The sequence below is a fragment of the Crassostrea angulata genome, chromosome 4 (assembly GCF_025612915.1).
Source record: "Crassostrea angulata isolate pt1a10 chromosome 4, ASM2561291v2, whole genome shotgun sequence".
Lineage (NCBI taxonomy): Eukaryota > Metazoa > Mollusca > Bivalvia > Ostreida > Ostreidae > Magallana > Magallana angulata.
In genome coordinates this window covers 26,219,894-26,232,626 of record NC_069114.1, presented here as the reverse complement: position 1 = coordinate 26,232,626, position 12,733 = coordinate 26,219,894, and the positions used below count along the sequence as shown (strand labels likewise).

Sequence of the window (12,733 nt, the reverse complement as noted above, 5' to 3'; positions counted from 1 at the left end):
CGAGTAATTAACGCATCTGTAAAAATATGCTTATGTAAACAGTTGTATTTTTTTTTAGCAATGGATGTGAAAATATCTATTAGTCTTGATCTTATTTATTGTGCTTTTACATTTTTCGCAAAGTCAAATAATCAGATTCACTTTTTTGTCAGCAAATTGAATTGCATATGTTGTAAAAAAGTTATCAATGAAAAAAAAAACATGTGTCAGTTCTTGTACATATATATACAAATATGAATTCAAATTTTGAAATTCTTGTTGTAGGTGTTCCAGTTATTGCTGCATTTGATGGGACACATGGACCACAATGTGGTGACAGGTGCCCTGGAGACCTTCCAGCAACTCCTGAGACACCCCTCCCCACTGCTGGTCTCTCTACTGACCACACCCAAAAGCATACCCCGGTCCCACATCTTCAAGTCGGACCAGGATCTGCAGCCTGGGGAAGGTACAAGGGTTGAACCATAAGTAATGTCACACAATGCTCCGGGCTTCTCATTGGTGCTTTATGAGTGATAGCTAGTATCTAGCTCTTCTATCTTGTAAAATTACAATTAAAAAGTACATTATACATGTACTTGTATTAACGTATGTTATATGTTTGGCTAGGATTATCAGAAGTTCCCTCCATGTCCAAATTTCCTGAGGATGGAAATGTTGGAGATGAAATTGATTCCATTGTTGATCCCTCAGAGGCCACAGAAGGCAATGTAGACGACATTGTAGCCAGCTACCAAGCTCAGATGGCGAACAAAGATAACGAGAGTTCCGATGCAGTGGATAACGTTGCAGGATTGGATGTGGACACGTGCGATGCTGGCATTGTGGTGACTACCCTGGACACAAGGTACTCAGGGATCGAAATTGGGGACTTAAATGAAGACGTGTCAGAAAGATCAAATATGTCGCAAGTCTCTAGTGCTAATGGCAGCCAGCAAAGTCTGAACAAACTCTCCTCGCCCCAAAAAACGATGAAAAGGGGAGGTCAGGACATGAATGGAAATCCAGAACTTGACGAGGATGTTTTACCCGAGAGCGAAGGGAAGAGTCAAGCGCCAAATTCAGACCCGGTGGATGTGACCAAGAATCTGGGGAGCTTGTTTGAGGACATGCCTCTAGAGTTCTGTATACGAGTCCTATGTCGAAGATTTTTACTGGGAGGAACCAAAGACAAACTGATTCCTGATCGCGTGGTTCGTGTCAGCATCAAGTCTCTCGCTCTTGGATGTGTCAGCTACACTATGATGATCCGACCACATATATTATTCATGAATGTATTTAAAGAAGTGAATGAAGGTAATTTGGATGATTTTGTATGTTTGGATAAGCTTATTGAGTCTTCATTGTATCCTATCAAATGAGCTGATGTAGAAAATTTTGATGAGAAACTATTCATCCTATTACCATATTTGATTGAAGTAGACAAGAATCCTTAATTTAAAAAAAACAACACACTTTTGTTAAGTTTGGCAATGAAAACTTACTGATCAGACATTCCTTTATTCGCAATAATCTCCTTATTCTTCTCTTGCAGATAATGACCAGTTGATTAAGGACGTGTTGCTGTACGCCAGTCACATAGATCCCCAACTAAAGGGGGCCGCCACACTTATCTGTGGTAACCTGATCAAGTCCTCTCTGTCCCAGGGGAGAGGTGACTTCACCAAGTGGGTAGAGGAGTTTGCCCCAGGTAAATATCTTCTTTTTTTTTTTAATTTAATCATGCTGAAAGATAGGGAAAAAAAGGTGAGTGCAAAATTGAAGGAAAGTTAATTTCTTGGAGATTTTAATTTTGTTACGCAATGCTAGTTCCAGCATACTGTAAATTCCCTATTTTACGCAAGTTCAAAATTCTTTGAGAATATAAAAAAGAAAGTACCAAACTTTTGTTAATGATTTTATGAAGTTTACAACTGTCAGGAAAATAAAAGTGAGATATGAAAATCTGAAGAGATTTCACTTGATTTCCATTTGTTACTCTGACATATGTATGTACTAACAGAGTCATTGGTAACTATCGACCATCTGGTAGAGATAATTCTGCACATACTGGAGGATGAGTCCTCAGTGGCTGTCCGTCTGGCTCTCCTGGGGGTCAGGAAATGTCTGTCACCCCTCCTGATGGGGACCCACAGCCCAGTAGGGCTTGAAGCAGTCATCAAATTACTAAGCATTCAGAACAACCCTTACTGGCTGGTCAAGGTAAAGCATCAGTACCTGCCAAAGTTTACAGGTTGATATTGAAGTTATGGATGCTTTCGAGGGCTAGGCCATGATGTTGCATTGTGTATTGTTGACTTTTGAATTTGTCGACTGTTATTGTAGGTAGAACTTTTGGAGATATTCAGTTCTCTGAATTTTAATGTTCTGAACCACCTGGAGTCCTGTTGTACAGATGTACAGAGAGGAACTAATCACTTTTTGGGGGTAATGTATTACATGTAATTACAATTGAAGTTCAATTTTAAACCAGTACAGAAGGAGTTGATTGAATATTTACTTTCTCTACAGTCTAAAATACAATTACATTTAACACCAGTCTCTGACAAGTGTTTGAAAAATGTTTTTTAAAAATTCTGACATAGCAATAACGTCTGTTTTCAGAAACTACACATACAGGATAGAATTCTGACGTTTGTGATTGAGATGTTAGGAAGTGATGATACCAGAGTAAGACACTGTGCCTCAGAGTCTCTAGTCAAGTAAGATACCAGCATATGTAGAATATACAGCATCCATGTACATTTATTCTGACAGTACTTGTTTAAGACCAGTTCTCACCAAGTACCATTTCTTACCAGGGTATTGTTAAATCACTATATCAAACACATAAAATTATATATGATGTAGTGATGTAGCAATATATGCCCTGGCGAGAAATGGAATTTAACAAGAATGAGTCTTATACCAGTATATGTGCTCTGAAAATCTGTAAATGAATCTTTTTCCTTCTGAAAATCTGGATATTAATATCTTTTCCTTCCAGAATTGTGCCAAAATTGTTTTTCTCTTGTGATCACCCTCAACATGACCCCATTATAACAGAAGCACGCCTTCACACTGAGAAGATGCTCTGCCCCATGGTCTCGGACTTTGTTTTGGATCCACCTCCCCTGGTTTTGGGGTTAACAAAGCCCTACAGTATCAGTAATGGGTCGGTCTCTTCCCACATTGAAAGTAACCTGTCCAGAGTAGTCGTGTCTGCATTACATCAGCTGAATATGTCTCAATCCAAGCACTTAACGGTAAGGGTGAATTTTGCAGATTAATTTTCATTTTGTCCAAAAAAATTTCAGAAGAGATCAGCAAGTGTCCATAATCAATATGATCAAAACTATTTATTGTATAATCATAATTCTATGTAGGGACTGAATTTCGGAGATTTTGTGGGTACCCCTTACCCATGAAATATCAGCCCAAAGAATAACGAAACGCAGTCTTCATTCACTATATACAGAAGCAAATTAAAAAAAAATTGACATTGCAAAACACAGTTTTTTTCTTTACATATTGCTATGTGAATACACATGTGTGCAAAGTGATTTAACCAAAGGAAAATGATATTTAGGATATATCCCTATTTTTATCAAGGATGCCTGTGATATCATCCTGCCTGAAGTGATTTATTGTGTATAATTTGCTTTCAGTATGGGTGCTGCCACGCCCTCTATCTCCTGTCGGAGACCTTCCCCTCCACCCTCTACGCCCACTCCTGGGGGTGCGGTCCCTCCACCTCCTTCCTCCCCAAAGACTCCAGCAGCAAAGGCATCATGAAAAGACCACCTAGTCGATCCCACAGTAACTCAAGGTAAGACGAAGTGTTGTATTTATAACATACATGTATTTACTGGTGAATAATTGTTTTGAAATTACTGTGACTGTGTATTTTGGTTATTACCCCCTCCCCTCTTACTCATTTGTTAGTGTAAGGTGTTGTACAATTTAAATGTTGAGAAAAAATGTTTTTTAATGGTTTTATTTATTTCCGTTATGTGCAAGCATATTAATACCACAAATGAAATTAAACAATAACAATTTGAATCATTTCTTTCAGTTTGCTTCTCATTGGACAATTTAAAAATGTTAATTTCTGTTTCTAATCACAATTGCAGGAGAGTAGATTTTGACTACAGGTGTGATTAAAGCAAATATAGTTTTCTTAGAAATATTATGCATGATGAACCATTTATTACATTAAATCTGACATATAGTCATACATACATGATGCATTCAGATATGGTGACCAAAGACTTTTATGAATACCTGTTTGCTTTATTTAACGTCCATTGTACATGAATCAAGATAATCTTTTGAAAGTGAAAATTTCATTGATAACTTGATGCCTCTATATGTGATTTACACGTATTAAGCCCCTTTTGATCTTCTATTCTCAAGTCATTAATTGAGAGTTCTACTTTTAAGGTGCATTCAATCATATAACTATTTTATACTGGACATCTCTATGTATTTTAAAAAAATGTATTGAAATTGAATGAACTATTTAATTATATAGAGTACATTACTTATTTGGATAGAAAATATATATCGTATATAACACAGTAACAAGGTTTCCGTACTGTAAACCAACTTATACTTGCGACTTCATTTCATGAGTAACCAGATATAAACTAGTTCTCGGCAAACAATTTTTGGCCGTGAAGCCTTATTTATATCCATGTTGTTGTAAAACCCATACAGCAGAGACTGATTTGCTACAAGAAAAGTTTGAGACAACAAGGGTCTCGTGAACCTTGCAAAAATTTCTGGCACTTGAATAAGAATTGGTTTACAGTAATTAATACTGTCATTGGTATACATGGTATACATGCAGTGTAGCTCCATGACAGTTAAGTGTGTGGTTTAATGGTCTGAGGGGTTCCAGTGAATGCAAAAGATTGCTGGCTCAAATCCCTCTGAGGTGAATTTATGTTACAACTCGTACCAGTGAACCAGGGACAGTTGATTTTACTTCATTATAAGACAAGTGTAATTCGTTATATCCGTCAAGTTTACAACATGTAATATAGTTAAGGGGAATGAAAATCCCTTCGCTGTAAGGGTCAATTCATTATAAAACATGTTTGCTATAACCGTGTTTTACTGTATCAGCCATTTTTTGTAACTGATGAAAAAAAATTGCCTTGTCTTTTAACAGAACCATGATGGGTTATGTCTGGTCAGGGTAAGAAAGGGGCAGCAACTGCTTTGTTTGTTTGTCCTTACAGCATTATCTCCCTTTACTCAGACCTGCTCTACATGATTTGCATACTGAATACGGAATGTTCTACAATTAAACTCTGAAAAGAATAATTTACCGTCTCTGTTTGTTTTATATCTGTTTGAATTATCTAATGAATAAGGAATGTTTTATTTGTCTTGTTTGAAAAGAAAAATAATCAAGAATGAACTGGTGTATATATACTGTACATGTAGAAAAGATTAGTTGGGTTTTTGCCAGATTATCTTTGGGTACCTGTGCATGTTCCTGTTTGTTTGGCTGAAGTTTTTTTGTTCTGCATGAGTTAAACAAAAAAAAATTCTCTGTTTTTGTTGTGTTCATTCTGATCAGATTTTAATTTCTCTTATTACAGCTTTTGTTGCCTCATACAGGGCTTAATCAATATTAGATTGTCAATGTTACATCTTGATTAATTAAGATTAAAATTTAAAAACAAATTATTTATATTTGTTTGGCAGTAGCCCAATACTTATATATAAAAATATACAAAAATGTATCTCTAAAGGATCTGTTATTCCTACATGAATATACACTTTAAATACACATAGAAATACCTTTATAAAAAACTAATTTATGTACCTGTCTATGTTATCACTTTTCAGTGATGATTTTATAATACTAAAAAACACTACAATAGCATTACAAATTTTATAAAACAGCTCCTGCTATTGAGCTTATAACATTGGGTACATGTGCTCTTTTTTTACAGCACATTCAGCATAGACGAGATGTCGTCGGGGTCGGGAGGGGGACCCCTCACCATCATCCTTCCCCTTTTAACCTCCAGCAATGTCAGTCTGGATCTGGCCGCCCATAGTGACACCCTGCAGTTTGCTGGCAATTTAGTGGCAGGTATATACTGTAAAATATTTTTACATCTCTCTCTCTCAGCACAAATGGTAAGAAAAAAAGAGGAGATAAAGCAAAGATGACCACATTTCAATTATTTGATTTAAATGTATGTTACATGGTTCTCATTTTAGCTTTAAGAAGTTTAAAGTTTTAATGCTTTGCTTTCAGGTGCTGTATACAGGTGTATGCAGCCTGTTGATGACTCAAGCTCTGGAAGTGAGGGTGATGGGATCAAGTGGGCGGCGGTGTCTGACCGACTCCTGGTCCCACTCCTGGACCAGCTGTTTTACCACATCGCCAGGTTAGTTAATATTCAAACTATTCTCAAATTGGTGTATATATACATACTAGAGTTTAAAAAAACATTGATTTTAAGATAATACAATAATCTTTCAGCTAAATTAATATTGAAGAATTTTGCCCATCTATATATACATGTACCTGTACACTAGATGCAGTGATGTATAAATACATTGTACCAGGAATTTTAATGGTCTTTTAATGGTCTTCTGTTCAATACATGTACTGAAATCCACAAAAGTTGACATTCAGCAAATATTGATGAAACCACAGGAGACTTGAATTTTAATGCTTATAGCATCAACAAAAGTTATGATATGATACATATCATATACATGTGAAATATTGTTTGACGAATGTATTGGACTTTTACATTTGTGATACATTTCCAGGGTCCTGAATTGCTGTGTCCATGTGATAGATGAACAGGTGCCAGGCCCCACCCCTGTCAAACCCTCCTTGCCCTCCCTACCTAATGCTCCCTCCCTCAGTCCTATTAAAAGAAAAAACAAAGTGGACAGTCCCAATGATTCTCCGGCCAAAGGAGGCACTCCTGATGGCAAAACTCCCTCAAAACAGCAGAAAGGTCAGTAGGCTTCTCGCAAAATAAAAAAAATTACATGATGAGAGAAGACTTTGTATCACATATATAGTACAGTAAAACACACTTATAACGAACATGCTTTTGATGAATTGACGCTAACAGCGGAGTGAATTTCATTCCCCGTGACTTTATTACATGTTGTAAACTTGACGGATATAACGAATTACGCTTACAACGAAGTAAAATTGCCCCTGTCTGGGACTTCATTATAAGTGTGTTTTACTGTAAATCTATTTTCCTGAAATGAAATCATCTGTTTGAATATTATATTCATGCCGTTAATTTTTTGTGAGGTAAAAAAAAGATGCTTCACTCTTCTTTACATTTTCATCTCTTTTTCTGTACAATACATGAAAATATAATCCTTTTTTGAAAGTTGTAAATAGCCTTTTATTTTGATAATGGTTTTGTTATTACACAGAGAAAGAAAAAGAACAAGAGAAAGAGAAGGAGAAGACCAAAAAAGACTCCTTGGGGGTGTTCCACAGTATGCCTCATTACATGAAGTTGTATGATGTGTTAAAGGGAGCTTACTCTAACTACAAGGCAGGTTGAAGTTTGCTAGTGAAGAGAAAGCTTAAGAGTCGTGTAGTGTGTTGGGTTGATTTGATAAGGATACTTTTCAATTGAAAACATATGGTACAGAAAAAATCCATTCCCCATCAGGATAAATAAGACACATTGATACAATATTATATTCAAATTACACTTTCTTTTCCCACATTGCTTATATTCTATATTTTACTTAATGATTTTGAGATACAATTTTCAGTTGATACATCACATCTTGTGATTTTTTGGGCCATAACAATGTGACATCTATGACTTTTGCATGCAATTAAACTAAATCATAATTTCAAATTTTGCGTATTTACTTGTAAAGAACAGTAGGAAATGTCAGTATCTGATTGGTGTATTTGCCTGACAGGTGTCCCTGGATCTGACCGTGACCGACAAGTTCTGTAGTCTTCTCCACACTTCACTGGTCACGCTGTCACAGATACTGGAAATCACCACCCTGGAGGACATAGGGAAGTATGCTGATGAGATCCTCCAGTACCTAAAGACTACCATTGTCTTGGAGCCCACGGAATCCATCAGATGTGTTCAGCAGGTGCTTGCAATTTATCTTTTTCCTCATCATATATTAATAGAAAAAGTTTTTAACCAGACTAAAAATCAATTTAAAAAAGGGCAGTTTTTATGTTTGTTAATTTAAGACATAAAAATTGTCAATGTTTAATTTTATAATCTGGTACATTAAATTTTAAATAAGTAATTTTAATTTGATTTATGAAAGTTTGAGTTTGTACATGTATAATTGAGTGTTAAAAGTAGATGGAATAATTTTTAAAACAGTGATTTCAATGCTAGTTCCTTTCCCCTGTTTCAGCTACTCAAAGCCCTATTTGGAACAAACTTGATCTGTCAGTGGGAGCCTCAGCATTTACAGAACTTGTCTGGAAAGCCGGGAAAAGCAGCCCGCCTGACAGGCAACAACAAACCCGGGCAGTACTACTTCTGTTTTACCCAGCCTTACACACAGTTCACGCAGTCCCTTGCCGGGGCTACCTTCAAAGCCTCCTCCCACACAGAGCAGGAGGAATCCTCAGGGTGAGGATATTGGGGGTATTTTGGGAATGGGTTTATGTAAAAATGAAAACAACTTAAAACATGGACATTTCTTTCAGTGGTAATTTAAGCTAAATAAGCAAGGAAAAAGTATCAAAAGGAATATTCACCTAGGAACTGACTAGTTTTACAGATCTTTTTTTTACAGAGAAAAATATCTACATGTACAAATGTATTCATGTATTATTTATTGTTGAAATATTACCTACTTGTATTGTTTTCACACTGGAAGTGCTTGTTAACAGCACAGAGAAATGTCCGTTTTTACAGGAACCTGTATCAAATTTTTGAAATTGTATAATGTTAACCAAGCAATAGAAGTAAAAGGGGGATTTTCATGTTTACATGAATTTATGTGCAATTTGCCAAATTTACCAAGACGAAAGCCCAATAACTTCTGATTTACTTTGATATAGAGCTTTGAGCACTTTACGGAAATGTATAGAGAGGAAACTACCAGCAGTCCTAAGACCAAACAGTAAAACTGAAAAAGTAGGTCAAAACTTCAAATTATTTATCTTTGAAGTTGTAGCCATCAATAAGGCAGAGAGATTATGAAAGATATCTTAAATAATTCACCAAATTTATTTTATCTGACTTGGTTTTAAGAAAAAGAGTAAATATAGATCACTGTGTTGTTTAAGTTCACTTAGGGAGACATGTCCTTTGATAAATTATTGAAAATCACTAATCTCTGTAGTACAATCGTATCATGCTGTAATACAGACCATTTCATCATAGTCTCTAAAGAGTTTGAATCCATCGAAATATTTTGATGTGTTCTTTCAACAGTCCACCATTGCTTCTTACATTCGACTGTTTGAGCCTCTGGTCATCAAAGCCCTGAAGCAGTACACAGTATCTAGTGGCCTTGACCTTCAGCAGCAAGTCCTTGACCTTCTTAGTCAGCTGATCCAGCTAAGGGTCAACTACTGTCTCCTGGACTCGGATCAAGTGTTCATAGGGTTTATCATCAAGCAGCTGGAGTTTATAGAGGAAGGGCAAATTAGGTTAGTTTTAAATAATATTGTAGATTATTCCAATGTTTACAAAAGATTTTTTAGTGTTGGAATCTTACCATGACAAACATATGGTATTAAAAATACATGTTCTTGCATTTTAGCTGTTAAAAATGATTCGTTAATAAAAGCAACCAATAAAAAACCCCACCACATCTGTATTTTTATGACTTCTTATCAACCACTTATTTTGCTTTTTAAAAACAGGCCAGTAATTGGATGACCTTGTATTTTTGACAGGAATTCGGAAACTCTAATTCCAAACATCTTTAATTTCTTGGTGATGCTCTCCTATGAGAAGACTCACAGTAAATCAATCATAGCGATGCCCAAGATAATACAGCTGTGTGACGGGATCATGGCCAGTGGACTACAACCAGTGTCTCACGGTACTGTTCATCTGTTCTACACCCAACCCTTGCCCCTCAATCACCCCTTCTCATCCAAATTTGAAAAAAATTTGCACTAACAAATTAACCAATTACACTTAACCCTTGCCCCTCAATGACCCCCCCCCCTTCATTCCAATTCAAAACACTTGCACTAACAAACTAAGGAATTACACCCAACCCTTGCCCCTCAATGACCTACTCCTCATCCCATTTCAAAAACATTGCACTAACAAACTAAGAATTTACATGTACATTTTCTCAAGCAAAAATTATTAAGTTTCTCAAGCATTGCTAAATTGTTACAACCAGAATTAGAAGGGAATTAACTCCATTTTTAACTTAATTCCTAAAATATTTTCCTTTGAATATCTGGCAATAGAAATGAAATAATTACCTGATTGCTTAGTTATATATTTTAAATTCTGGCCTGGTAACGGACCTTAAATTACATGTATATTCTTTGGCCATGTCTCTCGTTTTGTAAATTTTACTCATACATGTGCAAAACCATCTTAATAAGAGTGTAAAACCATAAGGAATGCAATTCAAGTACAGTATTCACAAGAACACTATTTTGTGTTGACAGCCATTCCTGCCCTGAGGCCAGTGGTGTTTGACCTGTTTTTGTTGCGCGGGGGCAACAAACCCGACATCAGTCGAGACCTGGAGACTCAGAGGGAGGTGCTGGTGTCCATGCTGCTCCGACTCATCCAGTACTATCAGGTATGACTCCATTACATGTAGTTGTTCAATACACTGAAAATGAAGAGACTATAAAACGAAAGAAATATTGTGATGATATGGATTTATAAAATTGTTGCCTTTGAAATCTAGTATTGTAGTCATTTGATTTCCAAGCATTGAAATATTGCAATTGTTGAAGCATTCTCTGTTTGATTGCATTAACCCTGATTAAATTTTGTTAATGATTTTGCAGACATTGGACTTGTTAGTGGTGGTTCTACAGCAGAGTAAGAAGGAGAGTGAGGAACGCTGGAAGAGGCTGTCCAGACAGATCACAGACACTCTCCTACCTGCCCTCATCAGTAATCAGGTATGTCAGGTATACCCACCCTCACCAGTAATCAGGTATGTCAGGTATACCAAACCTAACCAGTAACAGGTATGTCAGGTAAACCAAACCTAACCAGTAACAGGTATGTCAGGTATACCCACCCTCACCAGTAATCAGGTATGTCAGGTATACCCACCTTCACCAGTAATCAGGTATGTCAGGAATACTGGGCCTTACCAGTAATCAGGTATGTCGGGTATACCAGCCCTCACCAGTAACAGCCCTTACTAGTAATCAGGTGCTTTTTTGTATGTATACATAGTACTGGAATATCTGACACACAGTTGTAAATATTCTGACATTGTCAGAATATATATCAGATTTTGAAGCACTAATAAGTAGTCAGTTTATTGTATGTCAGATATACCAGCCCTGACTATGTATCATGTATGTAAGATATACTGACCCTCAACTACTAATCAGGTACTTTTATGTCAGTAAATATGTCAGACATATCAGCCCTCACCAGTAATCAGGTATTTGTATGTCAGTAAATTTGTCAGACATATCAGCCCTCACTATTAATCAGGTACTTGTGTATGTCAGTAAAAATGTCAGACATATCAGCCCTTACTAGTAATCAGGTACTTGTGTATGTCAGTAAATATGTCAGACATATCAGCCCTCACCAGTAATCAGGTACTTATGCAATTATATGCATATGTATTTCAGTTATTCAGACATTAATCTGGTGCTTTGCTTCCTCACACATCACACACTCGTACCAACCTATAGTTTGTATTTTGATTGTGAAATTGTATTAACCAGCTTGTGAACACAAACTGGATTGCAAAAGACTAAAAACTGTTCTGTTGATTCCTTTCATTTCATTTATACTTGTATATAAATGGTTTCATTCATTATTTTTTTTTATTACAAAGGTAAACCTAGACAACTCCGACTCACTAGACGTCCTACATCGACTGTTTGAATGCCTGGCTCCCATTGTATTCAGACCAGTGGATATCCTTCTGAAAACATTGTTACAAGCTCCAACAGGCATAGTAAGTCGCAGTCACTTAAATGTTTGAAAAAAAAAACAATTGAAAACCTCTTTACACATATCTCATGGTTTGTCACCTTGAAAAAAAGAAAAGAAAACTGCATGCACATGTAGTGACTGTATGTAAAACTCTTGGTATTGCTTTGTGTTTAGGGATGTTCTCACAGAATTGCACTTTGTTTAAGGATATACGTATACTGACATACTTGTTTCTGTTTAGGGAAGCCTTGAGAACCTTCAGCGATGGATGTGCCTGGTGTTGTCTGTGATTCGAGTGTTAATGGCTCAGTCCAAGGAGGAGGTGATCCTGTCACGCCTGACTGAGCTCAGAATCCGACTGGCTCTCTTCAAAACTCCTGTCTCCAAAATGTCCGACGAACAGAAGCAAATTGTTCTGGATTTGACACCAGAGCAAATTCTGGCGAGGTAAGTTACACAGTAAAACATACTTGCAGCAAAGTTTTAAGGAGAAATTGATTTGTTATAAACATAGTTTGAAAAGTCTCATAAGTAAGAAATACATTTTAAGACAAAACTGAATTAATACTACTTTTCTGTTAACCTGAATTCATTGCAAGTGCGTTGACCGCAACACTGTCACACTGTTTCTGTCTAGT

General features: G+C 36.4%; 1 protein-coding gene across 2 annotated transcripts in view; it reads left to right on the top strand.

Moving 5' to 3' along the window:
• The window catches only part of LOC128180714 (huntingtin-like), a 31,863-nt gene that overhangs the window by 3,663 nt on the left and 15,467 nt on the right, over positions 1 to 12,733 (top strand). The window contains exons 9-30 of one of the 2 annotated variants that reach the window (XM_052848839.1): positions 265 to 448; positions 610 to 1,296; positions 1,535 to 1,690; positions 2,003 to 2,202; positions 2,326 to 2,427; positions 2,605 to 2,702; positions 2,987 to 3,245; positions 3,648 to 3,808; positions 5,156 to 5,182; positions 5,949 to 6,091; positions 6,260 to 6,392; positions 6,784 to 6,977; positions 7,417 to 7,541; positions 7,924 to 8,109; positions 8,389 to 8,609; positions 9,044 to 9,119; positions 9,420 to 9,637; positions 9,887 to 10,035; positions 10,625 to 10,761; positions 10,976 to 11,092; positions 11,995 to 12,117; positions 12,337 to 12,542. In XM_052848839.1, coding sequence (XP_052704799.1) covers positions 265 to 448; positions 610 to 1,296; positions 1,535 to 1,690; positions 2,003 to 2,202; positions 2,326 to 2,427; positions 2,605 to 2,702; positions 2,987 to 3,245; positions 3,648 to 3,808; positions 5,156 to 5,182; positions 5,949 to 6,091; positions 6,260 to 6,392; positions 6,784 to 6,977; positions 7,417 to 7,541; positions 7,924 to 8,109; positions 8,389 to 8,609; positions 9,044 to 9,119; positions 9,420 to 9,637; positions 9,887 to 10,035; positions 10,625 to 10,761; positions 10,976 to 11,092; positions 11,995 to 12,117; positions 12,337 to 12,542 — 3,902 coding nt within the window. The remainder of the gene's footprint in view (positions 1 to 264; positions 449 to 609; positions 1,297 to 1,534; positions 1,691 to 2,002; positions 2,203 to 2,325; positions 2,428 to 2,604; positions 2,703 to 2,986; positions 3,246 to 3,647; positions 3,809 to 5,155; positions 5,183 to 5,948; positions 6,092 to 6,259; positions 6,393 to 6,783; positions 6,978 to 7,416; positions 7,542 to 7,923; positions 8,110 to 8,388; positions 8,610 to 9,043; positions 9,120 to 9,419; positions 9,638 to 9,886; positions 10,036 to 10,624; positions 10,762 to 10,975; positions 11,093 to 11,994; positions 12,118 to 12,336; positions 12,543 to 12,733) is intronic. The other variant, XM_052848840.1, reaches the window with a different exon arrangement.